Source organism: Asterias amurensis, chromosome 16 (genome assembly GCF_032118995.1).
Source record: "Asterias amurensis chromosome 16, ASM3211899v1".
NCBI lineage: Eukaryota > Metazoa > Echinodermata > Asteroidea > Forcipulatida > Asteriidae > Asterias > Asterias amurensis.
In genome coordinates, this window is record NC_092663.1 from 5,507,735 (window position 1) to 5,529,181 (window position 21,447).

Here is a 21,447-nt window from a genome sequence, read left to right on the forward strand (position 1 = left end):
TCAGACCTGAAGCATTGATTTAGGCATATAAAAACAATACCCGCGCTATTTTCCCCCGTTACTAATTCAAGTAGGATGCATTTTTGGGAGGATGAAATTCATGTACTTTTTGCAGACAGTGTATACTGTACATGCTGTAAAATACAATTTTTATGGAACTTATTGAATAACCTGCTTCTCATCCCTTCTCTCCGTTTTCCTTTTAGTATTCGGGACCCCCAGTCGGCTTCATTCAACAGTTCATCATCAATGCAACAGTGTCACCATGGCAACGAGGCTTGATCCCGGAGGATGCGTTTCGTTCTCCGCTGTCGAAGGCCTTTGACATCCGTCGTGATATTGAGGAGTATCAGACCACTGCTGGGTATGGAGACATCATTTCAAATATATAATACTAGGTTGTCGTTATCCTGCTTTATCACACCTTAGGGGCATATCAAAGCGCTCAGTATTTTTCCCTGCAAGCCATCAGAGCTGTATTTTGAAGTAGGAGGCCTATCCCTTTACACATAGCACTGATATAATGGTTAACAGCATAATATACCGCCGATCAAACCAGGAACACCGGGGCAAACCCCTTCTCTGCTTGACATCTGCACTGGGTTCTTTTATGTGCATTACACAACACACGGGACCAACAACTTTATGTCCCATCTGAAAGGACGAAGCAAAAATGGTTTAAGTGTCTTGCTTAAGCACATGAGTGTCACGACCAGGACTCAAGCCCACATCCAGCTGATCAGATAACAACTCCGCAAACCTCTCTTAGTTACAATCACAAAATAATTGTTAAATTGTCTTTTTCTATGCAGAAAATCAGTGCGTAGCTTTTGTCTGTACGTGACGGAGCCAGCCGATGAGTTCAAAGGCACTATGCCCAGCCATAACTGCTTAATGGTATCTCCAGCTAATGTATGGGGAGATAGTGTGGAAACATTTCAGAAGGATGCCAAGCTAGTTAACACTATCTTCAAGAGCCATCATGGTATGGAGGTACAGTCAAGTATCAAAGGTATCATAAAACATTATTTCCATTTTCAAATATTGTGAAGCATGCTTTATATAACTGAACCCCCCTTCTTCAATAAACTGGTTTAAACTCAAACGTCCACATTTACATTAAACTTTCTTTTAGACTTGACTCCCCTGAAAACTCTGCTCAGTGATTTTCACCTTTTTTCTCAAAAACTATATGACTTTTAAATGAAGCTGATACTTCTACAGCTAAATTATACTACATACATTTTCATTCACTACATTGAGTAGGGATTCATGTCATGGCCAAAATCGTGATCTACAAAAGTTATCAAAACCCTTCAAGGGGATGTGACTTCATAATTCAGGGTTCAAGCTTTATAATAACGAGGTTTCAGATTGAAACAAATCAGATTATTCCCAGTTGATTACCATGTTGTCTTACTTTGTCTAGACCTCCTGTTTGGAATTCCCTCCAAGTACACCGGAATCAACCGTTTCTACGTTCGTAGTCGCCAACGTCAAATTGCCTACGCCATCACCATAGTGTTCCAAACGTACAACGAGACATTCATTGAGGGGCTAAAGCAGCATCTATTACAACGCTACGGAGTCGGCAGCGTACAGCAAGATGAGACCGAAAAGGAACAAGTTGTTCACATTTATTATCAGGTCAGTTTCTTAGACGTTTAGAGGAGCACTGCAATCTCCTGATGATGTTTAGAGCAACTAGTAGAAACTTTGAGACCAATTAACAACTCACTCCGCAATAGTGAAGTTTTAAAATACAAGAAGTCCCCTCGATCCACTAAAGGAAAAGTAGTAGTCCGGGCCGATTTGTTACCTTCCACCAAGGTAGTAGTTAAAAAGTAGGACAGTTTTTTTCAGAACATAGAAGTCTCTCGAATTTCCAAAAATCTACTCCACATTAGTAGAATATAAAGCAGGACACGTTCTTAAAAGAACATGATCTACCAAGCGAGTAGCTACACACGCGTTGTTACCGCAAATCCAGCCCTATGTTGTGGGGGTGGATTTCACAAAGAGTTAGACTAGTCTTATCTCGACGTAGGACGAGTTACTCGCCCTAACTTAGGACTACCCATACGTTTTTAATATCTCCTGGTCCTAACTCTTTGTGAAATCGACCGCAGGTCTCCTTATATTGTCAATACCTTTGTTCGAAGTCAGGAGCCATTAAACATGTAACTGTCGTGTAACCAGGGATCACATCCAAGTTTATACAACCTGTTTTGTTTTTTGTTTTTTATTTCTAGCATGAGAAGGGTCTACTGGAGATGTCACCGCTGATTATTATCTATGTTCTATTGCTGCTCTACATCTACTTCTCAATTAGTAAGTAATCATGCAAAACACACCAAAGGTTGGCAAACTTAGTCCATCTAGAATTCAAAACATATGCACCGGGAGAAAATGTTTTTTGCTTTAATTTGTCATTGAATAACCTGTTAAAGCCATTGGACCCTTTCGGTACAGAAAAAAAAATAAAAGTTCACAGATTTACAAATAATTTACAGGGTTTACAGAAGGTAATGGTGAAAGACTTCTCTTGAAATATTATTCCATGAAATGCTTTACTTTTTGAGAAAACAGTAAAACAATATAAATTCTCGTTAGCGAGAATTACGGATTTATTTTAAACACATGTCATGACACGGCGAAACGCGCGGAAACAAGAGTGGGTTTTCCCGTTATTTTCTCCCGACTCCGATGACCGATTGAGCCTAAATTTTCACAGGTTTGTTGTTTTATATATAAGTTGTGATACACGAAGTGGGGGCCTTGGACAATAGTGTTTACCGAAAGGGTCCAATGGCTTTAAGCCCGGTTCATACTTCCTGTGAATGCGGAGCCAATTTTGATGTCACATGGCTGTTTTTGCAGCATTTTGTTTTTGCAGGAGTTGAACACAGTTCAACAGTTGCGATCTATTCGCTGCGAATTGATGACGTCAAAATTCGTATCGCATTTGCAGGTAGCATGAACCGGGCTATAGGAAGAGGAGAAAGACATAAATTGTTGGCACATTTATTTGGAAAGGGAGTTGACAGCATTACATGTTTAGTTAAACAAGTTTAAAGCTGTTGAAATTTGTTGATTGGTGATTTACTCAAATCGTGTTACTGATCATTTTAAAGGAAGCTTTCCACGATCATTATCTTTAAACCGTGTAAGTTTAACGTAAATCTGTGGTGGTTTGTGATTTGTGTCATACAAAGAGTACCCAAACCCTCAAAACAATAAGTAGTAGTTGGTCTTGTTGTGGGGTGGTATGGTTTAATGGATGTATTGTATGTTTGTCTGTATTATAGGTAAGATTGAGATGGTCAAGTCTAAGTGGGGTATGGCCTTTGCAGCAGTCATAATGATCATGGCATCACTCTATGTCAGTAGTTGGTCTTGTTGTGGGGTGGTATGGTTTAATGGATGTATTGTATCTTTGTCTCTATAGGTAAGATTGAGATGGTCAAGTCTAAGTGGGGTATGGCCTTTGCAGCAGTCATAATGATCATGGCATCACTCTCTATGTCAGTTGGAATCTGCCTCATGTTTGGTCTCACCCCTTCACTCAGTGGAAGGTAAGCTCCTCTACCTCATTCTGTCTGTCTATCTGTCTTAAAGGCACTATTGGTAATGACTCAAAATTATTGTTAGCATAAAATATTACTTGGTAACAAGTAATGGAGAGCTGTTGATAGTATAATACATCGTAAGAAAGGGCTCCCTCTGAAGTAAGATAGTTTGTGAGAAAGAGGTAAGTTCTCACACAAATACTAATAAAGGGAAGCCTTTTTATTATGTATCTAAAAGCACACAAATTTGTGCAAAGAGGGTGTTTTTCTTTTGTTATTTTCTTGCAACTTTGATGACCAATTGAGCCCAATTTTTCACAGATTTGTTATTTTATGCATGTTGGTAGACACCAAATGAGAATACTGTTTTTTGACAATTCCCAAACATGTCCAGTGCCTTTAAAACACAGCTCAGAGCCAGTGCAAAGTGAAGCCAAAATCTAAACTTACATTCTAAGTCTTTAATCATATCCGGCATCCCCCAATTTCTCTAAAAGAATTGTTGTTGTAATCCTTTACAGTGAGATCTTCCCATACCTGGTTGTCATAATTGGCTTAGAAAACATCCTGGTGTTTACAAAGTCAGTAGTATCCACTCCGGTCCATCTTGCCGTTAATATCAGGATAGCACAAGGTAAGGTACAACTCTCTCAATCTTTAGGGCTGTATGCTTCCTTTTTGAAAAGGCAAGGGCACCAAGGCATTTTCTTCTTGGTAAAGGGCACCCTATGAGGAAATTGTAAATTTCTACTAGAGCATTTCAAGGGCACCAAGGCAATGACCAGGGAACACGGAGGCAATCGCCTTCGTTGCCTCCGTGAAGTATCAGGCCTGAATCTTTGTTGAGTTATTTGTTTATTTATTTCCTCAAAACCTAAAATAATTGAGAAGATAAAAAGATTTATAAAATGACATTGAATATACAGTATGACCTAAGAAGTTGTAGTAGTTGTTAATGTCCAAGACTGACTACAATTCTGACTCGCCTTGAACCAAAGCTTTTGTGTTTCTGATCAGCAGAGTAATGGTTTGAGTCCAGGTTTTGACACTTACATATGTACGTACTTAAACATAACTCTTAACCATTAATGCTTTGTGCTTTGGAAGGGACGTGAAGCCATAGGTCACATGTGTTTTGTAATGCATGTAAAAAGACCCAGTTACACTTATCACAATGATAGATATGCGTCATTAACTCGGTGTTTCTATCCAGTGTTGTAGCTAGACCAATTTTTTTGTGGTGGGCTCTAAATCCAATTTAGTCCACCAGGGCGATTGGTTTAACAAAATTATTATTCATGTTAAAATATGGGGCCATCATTGCTGAAGTGCAATCTGGGGGAAATCTGCGCTGGGCAGCACAGTGTATTGTGCTCGGAGTGCTTGGCAAAATTTGTTAGTCCTGGGCAGGCCCGGCCCTCACTCCCCACCATTAAAACAGTGCGAGTTCCGGCAGAAACCATTTTAAAGTGCTACATAAATGGGTCTCAAAAATCAACCTGTTGCTCTGCCTATCATTTTTAACAAATAAAATACTGGGCAACTTGACAGCCCGCTAGGGGCGAGACAAAGCCCTTAATAAGAACCCAGACTTATTGTTATAAGTCTCTAACAAAACTAGGTGACCTTAAGTGACATATAGATTAATTGATTGATTAATTGATTGATTACTTACAAGCCTATGTCATTTGCAATTTTTCTTAGGACACTCCCCATGGTTCATGACTTCTGTTGATCATTCATTTAATTGATCTTTACCTTTCAACATAAAAAAGGCTGTCACGGTGACCTCAGCTGACATATTGATTTATTGACTAGCCTCGTAAGAAGACTTTGTAAGACCAAATAAAGAAAACAGGTTTCGTGTCCTGCCTGTTTGAAAAAAAGGAAGAAGCTTTTTTTTTTTCTTTTTTTACCAATATGGCCGCCCAACTTGTTTTTAAAGACAACCTGTTGGGCTAATTTTCAAAATTTATTTGTTTTCGTCTGAGATCGTTAAGTTGTATCCTATTTTTGGTTAAAATAAATATGCAAAATTTAAAAAGAGGTGGCCTCTAAAAACGAAGTGGGCGGGAACACTAAACATGTTTTTGGGGTTTGCTTTCCCTAATTGCCTATTTGTTCATTGTGTTGAAGGTCTTAGCAAAGAAGGCTGGTCGATTACCAAGAATCTTTGTGCTGAACTCTTGGTTGTCTTCATCGGTTTCTTCACATTTGTGCCAGCCATTCAGGTAAGACAACTACTAACTTCTTAACCAGGCAGGGAACCATTTCATCCAGTACTTTTACAGAGCAAAATGTTTCGGGAGGCTTTCTACCATCAATATATTCAAACTGTGTGAGTTTAATTTAAATCTGTAGACGTTTATGTTCCATGAACCCTGAACTGTTTTACACATTGAATATTACATTTTCTGGAGAAATATTCCATATCTGAACAGACCAGGAACATTTCAAGTTTGTTGGTTCTCTCTAACTTCTACAGAGAAGATTATCATGTTAATGCAAGGATCTTGTTTTTCCTTTCTTTATAGGAATTTTGTGTGTTTGCCCTGGTCGGTTTAATGACAGACTTCTTTCTGCAGATGTTCTACTTTGTTCCAGTGCTATCCGTTGATATTCGTAGAATGGAGGTTTGTCATCAATTCTTCTTCTTTAGTCCATTAGGGCGTCAGCCATCCCGTGGTGATCCGATAAAGTGAATTCCTTCCACGCCTCCCTGTCCAGTGCGGTCTTCCTCAGGTCATACAGACTCCCCCCATTAAGTGCACGAATGTTATCTGTCCACCTCGCCTTTGGCCTTCCTCTGCTGGCGCGACCAGCAACACGTCGATCCATACATTGCTTCTCCAGGTTATCCCCATCTCTTCTTGCAATGTGCCCAAAAAACATAAGTTTCTTGTGTAGCATGGTATTTACTAGGCTTTTGGGGTCAAGGACTCTCTCCAGCACACTGATGTTAGTCGTGTGGTCTTGCCATTTGATGTTTAGCATTCGCCTCCAGCACCAAAGCTCGAAAGTAGAAATTGTTGTTTTCTCATTCTGTGTCAATTATGTTTGATATTTTGTATACCCCAGTAACAATATGATGTACGATGTTGTTGTATTTCCCATAATCTGGTTATTATGAAGTACATTTGCAAAATGTTTGACATATTGGCCCAATTGTTGTTACTTGACTATTTCATCTGTTAGCTACTATATATCCTAAATTGCGACAACATGTTCACATGTTTGTTTTAATGTATACATTATATAGGATTAAAACAATCAAACTTTTCCGCAAATTAAAGGTACCATTCAGAACATGACGAATGTTCATTTACAAAATACCCATTCATTCTACACACAGCTTTCTGATCTGAACCGTAGCAGTGTCCAACATGACCTCTCCACCAATTCAAGTAACCGACCTTCGACCCCAACCCAAGGTCGTCACTTGACCCGTTCGAAGTCAGCACCTCGATCTCTGAACAACATGAGCTCATCCCAGAACCCAACAGGGTATAATTACTTCATTGATTCTGGGAGGTTTCCAACGCTCCCGTTGCACACTAGTAGAAGTCGGATTCCAAGGAGGTTAAAGTTCATCTATTTCTGGGCCAGTACCCGTTTGATGCAACGGCTTATCATGGTAAGTGACAACCTTATTGTGGTTTTTTCATAGAGTTATATTTAAGAACTAGAGGGCGCACTGGCCTATATACGCGCCCCGGCATGCATGCAGGCGGCCATTTTCTAAGTTGACAAAACTAGCATCCCACAGCGTGTGTTTGTGTGGCCGTTTTGTAAGTTGAACAAAACAGCTTCGCGTAGCATTTAATAAGCACAAACTCCAACGTGTGTTTCATATTCAACGCGCGTTCAGAATGGCGTGCGCGTGTCTCCTTGTGGTCCCCTCGCGTTTTGTGCACGAAGCATCACCCGTGCACCCTCTAGTTCTTATATATACTTCTATGGTTTTTTCTAAGCAAGTAACAAGATCTTTTGTTTATTTTGGTATCCGACTAATTTATTTCCTATTTTTGCCAATCACAGTGTGCTTCAATTGTATGGATCATTCTCACCAGTTTGTTTATGTACAAATCTGGTCTGGTAACCCACCTCACTGATACCAGAGTAAACCAGTCATTACCAATGGAGCTTCATGAAATCTTGGCCGTACCCAAGCCCCCCCTGGAGGCTCCGCCCCTAGAGAAGGAGTTTGATGTGTCCAGGCAAAGCCCGGATGGTGTATCTATTGATACGGACTCAGGCACAAAGCTGTCTAGATTGCAGAGTTTTGCAGATCATCTGTCTAGTATGAGCGTGGCCAGCGATCGAGCGATACATCAGAACAGTATTAGGAAGGCAGGACAACAGGAAGATCTTTGGAGGAAGTTATCTATGTGGCATTGGCCGGCTTTGTTTCAGAGCTACAATATAAGTCTACATGGCAAGTGAGTGCAGACAAATGGAAAGAATTTAACAAACCAAAAAATAATCAACAAATTTAGATTTTAGTCCAAACTTAATGTGTAGGATTTGAAACTATTAATCTGAAAGGACACTGATGGTAACATTCTTGCCAATTCCAATCTGTCAGAGAAATATTTCCATCTGTAATACTGAGTATTTAACATTTTTGATGATGTTTGTTTGTTTATTGTAATATGTTTTTTTACTAATACAGTTTGTGTACTAAGGGCCTCCCCATGGAAAGTAGTGCTGGGTGCTGATCGAAATCTACCCTCATTTAAGATAACATAAATAGAAATAAAACAGATGATATATACCTTCAACTTGACATTTACTTTAAGGTACATCAGTATACTTCCTCCCTTCAACCTGAACCTCTTCATTAACCCGGAGGAGGCCGTCTCAATCCGTCATGACCGAGAGAAAGAGCGAGCAGCCAAATGGTACGGCGACCTGGACGCTGACTCTCACGTCCTCCCGTATGACCCTGACTTCTACACAGAATGGATTGATGAGGAGGGTATCGTACACACCATTCCGCTGTTCCGTGCCTCCAAGTTTGACTACTACATGACGATGACTCTGGGGATCATGAGTGGGGCGTCGCTCGTTATTCTTATCATCTTGCTCTTTAAGTGTGCGGTGTTGGTGAGGCTGAGGAGAGCTCGGTATAAGAAGGGCAAGCATGAGGATATCTTGAAGAGGGTGGTTATGAAGAAGTCATGTGAACTGGTTCCATGGGTCTTGATGGGTCACCAGCAGGTACATACATCTACTCCTCATCTTTAAGTCCTGTGTATTTTGTATAGTGTCAGTGAACTGAACTCTAGCTCAGGGCCTAATGTCATTCTAGCTCAGGGCCTAATGTCATTCTAGCTCAGGGCCTAATGTCATTCTAGCTCAGGGCCTAATGTCACTCTAGCTCAGGGCCTAATGTCACTCTAGCTCAGGGCCTAATGTCACTCTAGCTCAGGGCCTAATGTCACTCTAGCTCAGAACCTAATGTCATAAAGCTCCTTTAGCACAAACATAATCTAAGCAAAACCAAATTAAGCTTACCAGACTATTGGCACCGCCAAAATACCTTAAAAATTAATTGTTTTTTTCCATTAGACTAGTTGCCTGTTTGGTTATTGTAAAATGAGCTATTGAACCCCATGCTCGCACATCACACGCGACAACTGATGCCACGCTCACCATGTTGCTGGTCAATAGGTTTATGTGTAAACGTCGCGTCCCCTAAATCGCGCACTTCTCTGAATAACACACATTGACATTGACAACCAAAATGGCGCATCCAAGATTATTCTGATGATGACGTCAGGTGAAATGGGTCAATAAAGTATAAGAACTAGTTATTATTATAATTATTAATCTGTGATCTCCAAACCGTTCTCAAAGTTCTTGTGTGATGTACAAATGTCCTCCACCATACACTGCAATGTAGCCACTTCAAATCTGTATATTGTATGTTGTGTTACACCTAGGACTACCCTAGGGGGTCCAGTATTTGTGACCAGTGATCCAAAACTATGGAAGAATCTTACTCCTTGTATTAGAAAATAGTCACTTTAAGGAAAAAACCTGTTTACTTCACTCATTTAAAGGCAGTGGACACTATTGGTAATTACTGAAAATATTTGTTAGCATAAAACTTTACTCGGTAATGAGTAGTGGGGAGTGGTTGATGGTATAAAACATTGTGAGAAATGGCTCCCTCTAAAGTGACATAGTTTTCATGAAAGAAGTATTTTTCCACGAATTTGATTTAAAAACCTCAAGTTTAGAACTTGAGGTCTCAAAATTAAGCATATAAAAGCACACAACTTCGTGTGACAAGGGTGTTTTTTCTTTCATTATTATCTCGCAACTTCGATGACCGATTGAGCTCAAATTTTCACAGGTTTGTTATTTTATGTATATGTTGAGATACACCAAATGAGAAGACTGGTCTACGACAATTACGAATAGTGTCCACTGTCTTCAATTCCTTTTTTGATCTGTTTGTGTATTTGTATTTCCTTTTCTCTTTTATGCAGTAGAGTATATTCATACATATGTTTGGCAATATTAATGTCCATTGTAATATTAATGTCCATTGTAATTATTATTATTATTTTGTAGGAGATAGAGTGCTTAGCAAGTGAGGGTTCTTGGATTGCAAGTTGCTGCTTAGGGGGAGAAATTCGCATATGGGATGGTACGAGTGGAGAATGCACGATATGCATTGATCGTCAAAGGTAGGTCCTTACAAGTCTTTTGTGTCTTTACTTCAACTTTTTAGTTTACAGTACTACATCAGTGGAGTTGACCTTGCGATCAAGCTATTTGAGTCAGTTGTCAGAAAACATATTTTATGGAGAACAAAGCCAAAACAGGGTAACAGGGGTCAAATATAAAAAATAAGAAATTAGTAAATTTAGTTAAAGGCAGTGGACATTGGTAATTACTCAAAATAATTATTAGCATCAAACCTTTCTTGGTGACGAGTAATGGGGAGAGGTTGATGGAATAAAACATTGTGAGAAACGGCTCCCTCTGAAGTGACGTAGTTTTTGAGAAAGAAGTAATTTTCCACGAATTTGATTTCGAGACCTCAAGTGTAGAATTTGAGGTCTCGAAATCAACCATCTAAACGCACACAACTTCATGTGACAAGGGTGTTTTTTCTTTCATTATTATCTGGCAAGTTCGATGACCGATTGAGCTCAAATTTTCACAGGTGTGTTATTTTATGCGTATGTTGAGATACACCAATTGTGAAGGCTAGTCTTTGACAATTACCAATAGTGTCCACTGGCTTTAAAATGTAACTTATTATATAGTAGCAGCTTCCTTGCTGATAAATAGCATACAAACATTTTTCCTACTTAAGTCTATTTTCAGATTTGTTTGGCCCTTAGAAATATCTGGAAAATTGTGATTAAATAGCCTGGAATGTATATTACAGACTTCACGGTGTGCACATGTGGGTCAGTCCTTGTACTTTATAAACAATTCCTACTATTTTCCAAGGACCCAATATAATGCCCGCTTATTGTTACTCTATCACCATCCACCTAATTTCTCTTTCCCATGCAGCTACTTTAAGACAAGAAGACGTCTAGGAAGTGGTAACACCAGAACACGTCATGGCTCTGGTGGGGGTCTACCCATGAGGCAGCATAGCTGGAGCGATAATATGTCATGTGAGAAGGCCAACTACCCAGTCAATCGCAGAAACGGCCATTTACATAATCATATAGATCTCTCAGGAGCTATATCAACTGACTTTGGGTTGAGCTCCGGTGATGCTGGGAATGGCAGTCAGGATGATAGGATGTCATCGGGTGTTTATAGTGCGTCGCCGGAATCCAGAAGCACAGAGCTGGATGTGAATGGAGGTCTAGGCACACCAAGGAGCTCTGGAAATGGTTATGACTTTAAGACAATAGTGGATTCTTATTTGATGCAAACGCAGCAACGCTATGGCACTGCTGATGAGGAGGACGAGGGACTGGATGATGTTTATCAAGACTTGTCATCCCCGCTCCTTAATAGATCCTCCCAAAACCTAACCACAATCAATGAACTAGGGGGTCATATGAGACCTCGAACTGCCTCGGCTGGGTCCATGGGACTGAGGTACGAACATAATCCTCAGGATCCGGGAGACCTGAACAAGAGTCCGGCTCAGTGTGTTAATCACAATAGATTCTCATTTGATGAGAGTTTATTGAGGCAGCTTGAAGCGGGTGGAGATTCAGGGATGACGTCTTCGTTGGTGGGTGTCCCACCGCCTCTCATCTGGTGCATGGAATGTAGTGATCATATGGTAGTAGTGGGATGCAGTAATGGCAGAATAGAGGTTTGTATACTCTTTAATAGTCAGCTGTTTTGTTTTTTATTATCCCTGTATTTTGTATTGTTCTTTTTTTATGCCAAATTACTAACTTCTAATGATAATTTGATAACCAGAGGGTTTATCTATAGATTAATTAAACTGACTGTGCAAATTTTGTCATATCCTTTAGTTATGGGATCCCAGTAATGGATTCCTCCTAGGTTCTTATGAGGACAATCCCATCGGAGCAACAGGTCTATGCATCGCTGGATCCCACCTCGTTATTGCTCGACTCAACGGTACCCTAGAGTTCCTAGAACTTGTTACTCATCACTCAGTTCATATCAATCAAGCTCTCTTCAATGACCATCTTGCAGAAGGCAACAGAGGTACGTTCAAACTAAAGCTTTACCCATACTTCTTTTATCCACGACTATTGCCCTACTAGAAATATTGGCTCTGGCTCGAAAAACCTTCTCACTCCTTTTCCAGCCCCCCCCAAAGCTTACGAGCAAAGGGCTTTTTCAGGTTGCATCTCCTGAACTCTGGAATTCACTCCCGAGTAGTTTAAAAGAAAGCTCCTACCTGGAACAATTTAGGTCTAATTTGAAGACATATCTTTTATGAAACGACTTGTATTTTTCATTGTTTGCATTTTGTTCTCTGTATTTTCTGTAATTGTTGTATTCAACAGTCCTGTTTTTTTTTTTACTCTTTACTTTCCTAAAGCGCTTTGAGACTTCATTGTAATTTTGCTCTACAAAAAAACTGTTCATTGTTGTTATTATTATTGTCCCATTTAAAAGTTATTTTTTCATTTATGTTTTAATCTTTCTTGCATGCTCTTGTATGTGTATTTGTAATACTATGATGGCTGTTAGCATGTATTGATATATTTACATGTATGTATTTTTTTTACATTTCAATTTATTGTTGTTCAGCTGGAGAGGAGAGCCTTTAGACAGGAACTGTGTTTCTTTTAGGCATTCTTTCGGGCTCCAGCTGTTTCTTTTCCTTCCTCTGTGTTTTAATTGCTCATTGATGTATCTTTTGTTGCTTTTAGTGTAGCATTAAATAATAAAATGTCGCATGCAGACATTTTAGCCAAACCTATGTTTGAAAGTTTGGCACATAGCAACTAACATTCAATGACTTTGTATTGACATTACAGGTAAGCTTCGGAGTTGGTCTACATCTGATTTTGTGCCTCTAGGGGGCGCTGTATTCTGCTCACGGCAAGCTTCAGTACAGGCCCATCAGCAGCCTATTAATGATGTACAAGTTGCTAGGGACCAGGCAGTGACAGCTAGTCAAGATCATACACTAAAGGTTGGTTAGCCGACAGTGTTTTTCCTCATCAGTGGTCCGCTGGCCAAATGCCCGTTAAAACACCGAGGACCAGTCGATATTCTAGTGGTCAGACTGGCTTATTAGTTCGTTCTTAAAAAGCATCACAATTTTCATTTGAAGTATTAGACCTAGTGAAAAAGCTGGTTTCCATTTATCTCCCTTTTCCTGCAAAATTGCTGCCAAGGTGGTCCAGTAGCATGCATTGCAGTTTCAGTTGAGCTACTTTTCTGAAAGAGTGTGTACTCTTTCTTCTTTATTCAGGTTTTTAAGATTGGAAGATTCCCTTTGTTGCAGTGTGGCTACTTTTCTTAAAGAGTGTGTACTGTTTCTTCTTTTTTCAGGTTTTAAGATTGGAGTATTCCCTTTGTTGCAGTTGAGCTAATTTTCTTAAAGAGTGTGTATCATTTCTTCTTTATTCAGGTTTTCAGATTGGAGGATTCCCTTTGTACATACACATTACGTGGCCACACAGGCAGTGTAACAACCCTCTACGTAGATAAGGTAGGTTGATGAAATCTAAAACTTAGTACAATGTTTTATTTAATATCCCTACATGAACTGCCGTCGACTTCACAAAGAGTTAGGACTCGTCTTATCTCGAGTTAGGACGAGTAACTCGTCCTAACTAAGGATTAATCTTAAGGTCTGCATGCTACAGTGCAGGACTCGGACTCGTCCTAAGTCCTAAGATTAGTCTTAAGTTAGGAAGAGTTTTGTGAAATCGATGGCTCGCCAATAGGGATAGGCCAACTGATTGCAATTTTTATTCCATTTGCTTTTCTTTTTTACTGTTGTGTATTTTAAATCAAATTGCTATTCCTGCTTATATTTTTATTCTGTGTATGTATTTGACTGCACAACGCTTTGAAACAGTGTTAAAGCGCTTTATTAATGCAGCTATGGTTCAGTTCTATTTCTAAAATGTTCCCCTTTTTGAATCCTTGTTTCATGTCTTACTTGTATACCTAAAAGGGATTGCTCCTGTGGAGAGTGATTTGGTTCGCTTTTGGGCAATCCCAATGTATCTAATTGTTTTCCATACATTTCTTGTCATTGTTTCTGTGTGTGTTTTTGATGTTTTTAAAGCCTGGACGAATAATAAATAATTTTCCCTTGTACTTGTAGCACAACTCTTACCAGATAGCGAGTGGATCGGATGACGGTATGGTGAGACTGTGGGACACTCTTACCGGTGCGTGTCTCCATTCACTGTGGGGGCACGTCAGTACGGTGCTTTCAGTCACGCTGAGTCAGGAACATGTAATCAGTGTTGGAATGGATAACAGACTGTGTGTCTGGAAGCGCAGGAGAGGACGTATGATACATGTCATTCAACTGGTAAGGTCATAGGTAGTCACAGATGATTTGAGAAGGACTCCAAAGATTCCACTTCAGTTTTGTGATCCTCTCATATTCCTTTTTCAGGTGTGGCGGAAGTGATAGGAGTGTACTGTTTGGTTTGGGTGTACATGTATACACACAAATTTACCCAAACCTTATAGTGTTGTAGCATTGTGTCCCCCATATCTTGAAAAGGCTTTTAGACAGAGTCCTTAGGAAAATAGGGGAATAAACTTACAAATCTGTGACCTTAGGCTGGGTCGGAAAAAGCACTTTTACAGAAAGCTGAGAATTGTGATCTTGCATGATATATATTGTCATGCTTAAAAATGTATCTAAACCTGACTCATGTACTTAATTGTTATCTCTAAATTGTATTGGTTGTATCATTTCTCATTTTGTCTACTTCGTTTTATATTTAGGCTAATTATTGCCATTGTTTCTTAACTCTGAAATTCTTTCTCACTGTCTACTTTGTTTAACTCTTCACAGTTTTATATTTCTTTATTCTACCATTAAAGGAACACGTTGCCTTGGATCGGACGAGTTGGTCTATTAAAAGCGTTTGAAACCGTTTGTTATGAAATGCATATGGTTAGAAAGATGTTTTAAAAGTAGAATATAATGATCCACACAAGTATCACTCGAAACTGCACGGTTTTCCTTTTACGTCGCGAACTATCACGGTCGGCCATTTATGGGAGTCAAAATTTTGACTCCCATAAATGGCCGACCGTGTTAGTCGACAGGGTAAAAAGAAAACCACACAATTTCGAGGCATATTTGTGTAGATCATTGTATTCTACTTTAACAATATCTTTCTAACCATATACATTTTACAACAAATGGTTACAGAACGATTTTTCAAAGACCAACTCGACCGATCCAAGGCAGCGTGTTCCTTTAAGGTTGTTTATCCTAATCTGTTTTGTATTAATGTAACGGGCACATTTATCACAAGCCTTAGATTATAGGATGATGCCTCCCTGTGCAAATGTGGAATTAAATGTTCTATTGAATTGTATTGAATAGAATTGTAAGCGCATAATTTGGCAGTTAGCAGAGTCATGAAAATGGGTCCTAATGTTATGGGTTGTTTTGACTGTACATGTAGATGCATGGTATATGTACTTATAGTTGGTCGCTCAAAACATTTTGGCCCCTAGTTGTCTATTTCCATGATTTATTGTTTCTATTATTGTTATTTTTAATTTTTGTTTTTATTATTTACTTAATTGTTTATATTGTTAATTCTTATTTTTATTTTAACATAAAGTATATTTTTTTATTATTTATGTTTACTTATTTATTTCCTCTTCTTACTAAAATAAAAACTATTTTTTCGCACTTATATTACTTACTATTTATCTCAGGCCTACTCACTTATTTGTTTATTTTCTATTGCTTACTTTTTTTTGTCTGGTTTAATTATTCATTTATCAGTTTTGTTTGTTTTGGTCAAATAATTAATAATAATACATGTTCAAATAATAATTCTAATCTATCTCGTTCTGGCTACAGGACCCAGGATGTAGTGGTACAGTTGTCTCTTTATCCAATGTTCTCATGGTCACAGGTGGACAGGTAAGATATTACGTCTTCTTTGTAGATGTCAAACTTATTTTCTGAAATTATTTTAAATCACTGTTTTTTCCCCACACTGAAAAAAATATTATTTCTGTGAATTGTGGGGGACTGCCCCCAATCTGCCGAGCTCCTATCCGCAGGACATTACGTTACTTCTTATTTTTTTTCCACCATGCACACCTTCAAACATCACTTACATTTTAATGGTTGATTTTTTCTTACAGGGCTATTTAGCAGTGTGGGACATCATTAATGGAGAGCCATTACGTGTGGTGGAGCTAGGAGGGGGTGAACAAGCAGTACGACAGATTGTAGTCACAGAACAAGGCAAAGCCGTCGTCTGTGACTACGGCAACGATCTACGATTGGTCACATTCCCTACAGAGCTCAAGAAAACTGACTGATGTTGCCGATCTTCTCTGGAACACTCCTCAAACACTGCCCAAATAGTTGTATACCCCAGTCAGGACTGTGGCCTATGACGGCATGGAATGGTACATCAGTTTAATCTCCTGAATGAGGTAATTTACCTCTAAGCATCCTGAACAGGGGATATAACCAAAAGTGTTTACTCGTATCAGGAGATGTTTTTGTACAGCTTGTCACTTGCGTAAGCAGTCTAGCCTTTTCAAAGTTTAATTTGCCATATTAATTTGCCAAATTAAGAACAAACTTTCATCAAAGCTGCTCTTAAAACAGCACCATTTTTCAGAATGTTTATTGAACAGGACTAAGTTTGCGGCTTGTAATGTAGGGTGCACTGATTGCAAATGGTTCTTTTAAATTCTTTTTATAACATGCCATGATTTAGGAACAATGTTGGCTTTGAAGCACCAGCAAAGCAGCATGCTATTAAAGGCAGTGGACACTATTGGTAATTATTCAAAATAATTATTAGTATAAAACCTTGCTTGGAAACGAGTAATGGGGAGAGATTGAAAGTATAAAACATTGTGATAAACGGTTCTCTCTGAAGTTGCGTAGTTTTCAAGAAAAAGGTAATTTTCTGCGAATTTGATTTTGAGACCTCAAGTTTAGAACTTGAGGTCTCGAAATCAACCATCTTAACGCACACAACTTTGGGTGTAAGGGTTATTTTTCTTTCGTTATTATCTCGCAAGTTCGATGACCGATTGAGCTCAAATTTTCACAGGTTTGTTATTTTATGCATACGTTGAGATACACCAACTGTGAAGGCTAGTCTTGGACAATTACCAATAGTGTCCACTGGCTTGAAAGTATATACCTTGAATGGGGCATATTTTGGGGGTTTCAGATTTCTGAATGAAGGATTTCGGTTTTTATCCTGAATGGGATATCGTGCAGAGAAAGCTCCTTAACCATCCATGGTTTTAGTCCCCATGTTACTTTAACATGACAGAAACCAAATGGTGTTTCTCTTGTTATAGTTATACTAAGGTGCCCCTTAGTCAACCTTTGCTTCGCTTTGGTTGATGATAAGGTATTAATAGGTTATAGTTGAGATTTTTTCACATTTGAAGAAAATTTTATATTTTGCCCACCAATTGTAAATTTACGGGACGTATCTCTAATCTGGTCCCCTGTCTTCTTTACCCGCAAGGGTAAAGACAGGCACTGGTCTTACACAGGCCCAATAATAATCAGTGGATTAACTTACAGTGAAGTAAGCTTTCTATATTGGGCTACTCCGAAGTGACGTAATTTGTCAGCTACATACAAGAGCAGTTTATTTAACTGTGCTTTCATATGCATGTAATCATGTGTAATGTGCGTACACATGTAAATGGATGCGAGGTCAACGATAACCTGGCAAGATCTTGCCAGGTACTTAAGGCTAATATCTGGCGTTATTAACAAGCCTCAAAGTGTGACGTCAGATGTTCTATCTCTTTGTTTACCACCAGTTCTTTTCAGAACTAACACTGCTCAAAACGAGATTCACATGGTGTTATCGCAAACCTTTCTTTCACTATAGTTATACTTCCACCGACCATGCAAAGTTTAAAATCCTACTAACCATCTTTTGCTTTGAAGCAACCCTTGAAAATAGTACAGGACTCTAGATGGCAGCACACTTGGCAGGTAAAAATCAGCGCAAAAATCAGCGCATGATCAGAACTAAGAGAAGAATGGAAATTTTTTTGAGGAGACTTCTGACTTGTAGCATTCTACAAAGCCTCCATTAATCCTTGGTGATTTACTTTGTAGTAATTGTGGGAAATTTTGTAACAGAGTAACATTGTATTCAGCTGAAAAGTGCAATCTACAAATATTGGTTTTCCCAGAAAGAATTGGTAAAACAAATCTGTTAGCCTTTAAAACAAAGTTACCTTCAGCGTGAGAATACAGTAGAATTGTGTCTCTTTCTTGCCTTTTTAACTTAAATTTCTGTCTTTAAAATAATGGGAAGATTGTTGTCCAACTGTATATTATGATCATGATGCGTATTGGGCTGATTTCACAAAGCACTACAGCTGTGTTCCCATTGAACAGAAAAGTCGCGGTATTTTAACAAAAACGGCTTCAGATTCATCTCGAGATGAGTTGTTGATAGTGCCAAAGGTGTTTGTATTGTGCCATTACACTCTGCCTAGCAATTGAGATTGAAAAGCAGTTAAAGGGAAAGTACATGTTTGGTAATTGTCAAAGACCGGTCTTCTCACTTGGTGTATCCCATCATAAACGTTAAACAACAAGCCTGTGAAAATTTAGGCTCAATCGGTCATCGAAGTTGCGAGAAAATTATGGGTAAAAAACACCCTTGTTGGATGAATTTGTGTGCTTTCAGATAGGAATAAAGATTTCTAGCTTGAAGTCTTATTATTTTAGTGAGAAATTACTTCTTTCTCAAAAACTATGTTACTTCCGAGGGAGTTGTTTCCCACTATGTTTGTTACTATTAACAGCTTTCCAATACTCGTTACCAAGTCAGTTTTTAAGTTAGTATTTGTTTTGAGTAACTACATGTACCAAACATGTACCTTCCCTTTAAGATCAATCTTAGCTCTTTGTGAAATCAAGGAATAATACTGAGCACAACTTGTTCAAAGACCAGTGTCCCTGGAAATTAATGCAGTTTGAAGTACTTTTAAATTTCAACAAAATAAGGATTTGGCTCAAAGGTTGACAGTAACTAAACATCTCTTGGGTTATATAAATTGGGTTATATAAACAAGTTAACTGGTAATCTCGACCTACTCCTTGTGGTAACTAGATTAACAGTTTTATAGTATGCTTTAACTTTGTAAACCATCCTTTATTTGGGGTTCTTATTCATGTTATAAAACCGTGTAATCTTTTTTTAGGTTGCATACTTTGGTTGCACTATGAATTGGTAAAGAAAAGATTATGTGTCATTTGAATGATAAAGTATTAGGTATATTACTCTACAATGCAGATTTATTTCAGCTTTTCTGGGCTTTTATTAACAATACTATTTCATTTTTAGAGATGTGCCATTAGCAAAGAATATTTATTTCTTTTGAATAATTTAGAGAATAATTTTATACTTTTTTTTTTACCTATGTGTGGCTTGAACATTTTTTATTTTAAAGTAGAATATAACAACTTTTAATGTATATTTTCATGAAATGGTTTTTGGCCATAAAAACGAAGATAAAGCTTCAGTTGAAAGTTGAAAGTTATTCAGTATTCGGCAAGGAGATTTTTTCCCAAAGGAAAGCCTGAAACGTAACAAAAAGGGAAAAGATTAAATTTCTTCATATTCTGGCTGGTCTGTTGAATAAGTTCAGTTGATGGTTATCTGACTGATTCTACACACTTTACAATAGCAGAAACGCCCCCTAACGGTTGAATAGTTGCTGCGTGGGTTGCGTGAGTGTACATGTATGTGCATGTACATCACGTATAGGGCTTATGGTTTTACCAATTCAAGGTTTTACCAATTCAAGGTTTTACCAATTCAACTACTTGTAAAAGACTAGCTTGCGGAGCATGCAATCAGCTTTTACAACATTGGACAGTCATGGCAGTAGTACATTGCTTGTAGATCCTTCATTTGTACTGCAAGTTTCTGGACAGTTTATATTTCAGTTGAGTATTGGGTAATGTTGTGTAACATTTCTCATAGCTGTGTGGGGTCCATATGGAAGCCCATCCTGCAATATCCTAACTGAAATTTCTTATCAATATGATCAATACATAATATGCACTGATCAAAACTAATGAATTATTAATAAGCTGTGGGCATGATTTACATATGATGAATATTCATGTAATGATTTCACAGGCTATTTGACCAATATGTGTACAACTAATTATTGAAGAGTAAGAATATCGATGAGTTTGTATTTTTGTGTGTAGTTGAGGTGAGAGGTTAATGTATATTTTATTAACCTTTATTGGGTGCTGCTGGGCGTTAGGTTTTTTTTGTGATTTAATAGTTGAGAAACCTGTGGGCAAGGAGGGTATTCGTAGCTTGGACTAAAAACTGATGTTTTTTAATCTGCAGTCAAAGGCAACTTTCACAGGTAACTTTCACAGGCAACTTGGAGGCAACCAACTGCAGTGTATGCTAAAGGGCTTTATATAAAAAGCATACAGGAAAAGGTTTTCCGACTTTTACATTGTAGTGTACTACAGGCAGACAGGTATTGGGAGGTGGGCACTGTCACCAAAAACACCCCTCCCTCTCTCTCTAACTATTAAAAACTTGTTTGATTGAAGCCTTTATTTGTGGTGCAACAAAAAATACAATGATGGGTAGTAGACAAATCTAGATTCTTTGCGATTTGAAGCTTTTTGTTACTCAACTCTCAAACCTGTAGAGGATGTCAGGCAGTTGGACTCGAGCCCAACTAGGTCTGGTTTTGGAGGTTTTTGAAATGATTTTTTTATGTAATTGTGGTACTTGGTTAACATCAAGATCAAAAATACCTTCCATTCCACTCAACAAATAATTTGGTCTCGCATTATTTTTTGTTGTTAAAATAGAATTGTAAGTACTTTTTATACAAGAAAGAAAAGAATGATTTGTAATATTCTGGACATTCTGTGGTGTTGGAATTATTTAAAGATTGACAGAGCCAAATGAAATGTACATATTGCATGTGAATAAATGTAGAAATAAAAATGTAAACTATTATTGTGGATTTCTGTTTTATTTGAGTTTCAGTTCAAGATGTAGAACAAAGAAACATTCAAGCAGGTTTTTTTTTCATGTACATGTGCTGCATCATTTTGAAACTCCTTGCCTGGGATAGGTTTCCCTCCATCTAACAATCTAGAGCAAGTTCGAGTGAGCACCATGGTTCACTTAAGGTTGATTATATAACTGACATACAGATCCTTGTCATTTGATTGGTGGAACTCGCATCC

General features: G+C 38.3%; 1 protein-coding gene across 2 annotated transcripts in view; it reads left to right on the forward strand.

Moving 5' to 3' along the window:
• The window catches only part of LOC139948713 (sterol regulatory element-binding protein cleavage-activating protein-like), a 34,399-nt gene extending 13,185 nt beyond the window's left edge, over positions 1-21,214 (forward strand). For both annotated transcript variants that reach the window (XM_071946982.1, XM_071946981.1), the window contains exons 4-22: positions 207-364; positions 813-1,012; positions 1,430-1,647; positions 2,253-2,331; positions 3,449-3,575; positions 4,091-4,203; positions 5,706-5,800; positions 6,104-6,202; positions 6,922-7,203; positions 7,608-8,008; positions 8,369-8,789; positions 10,152-10,267; positions 11,109-11,874; positions 12,041-12,239; positions 13,022-13,179; positions 13,621-13,701; positions 14,326-14,538; positions 16,063-16,125; positions 16,353-21,214. In XM_071946982.1, coding sequence (XP_071803083.1) covers positions 207-364; positions 813-1,012; positions 1,430-1,647; positions 2,253-2,331; positions 3,449-3,575; positions 4,091-4,203; positions 5,706-5,800; positions 6,104-6,202; positions 6,922-7,203; positions 7,608-8,008; positions 8,369-8,789; positions 10,152-10,267; positions 11,109-11,874; positions 12,041-12,239; positions 13,022-13,179; positions 13,621-13,701; positions 14,326-14,538; positions 16,063-16,125; positions 16,353-16,532 — 3,969 coding nt within the window. In that variant the 3' untranslated portion in view covers positions 16,533-21,214. The remainder of the gene's footprint in view (positions 1-206; positions 365-812; positions 1,013-1,429; positions 1,648-2,252; positions 2,332-3,448; positions 3,576-4,090; positions 4,204-5,705; positions 5,801-6,103; positions 6,203-6,921; positions 7,204-7,607; positions 8,009-8,368; positions 8,790-10,151; positions 10,268-11,108; positions 11,875-12,040; positions 12,240-13,021; positions 13,180-13,620; positions 13,702-14,325; positions 14,539-16,062; positions 16,126-16,352) is intronic.
• The last annotated feature ends 233 nt before the right edge of the window (positions 21,215-21,447 follow it).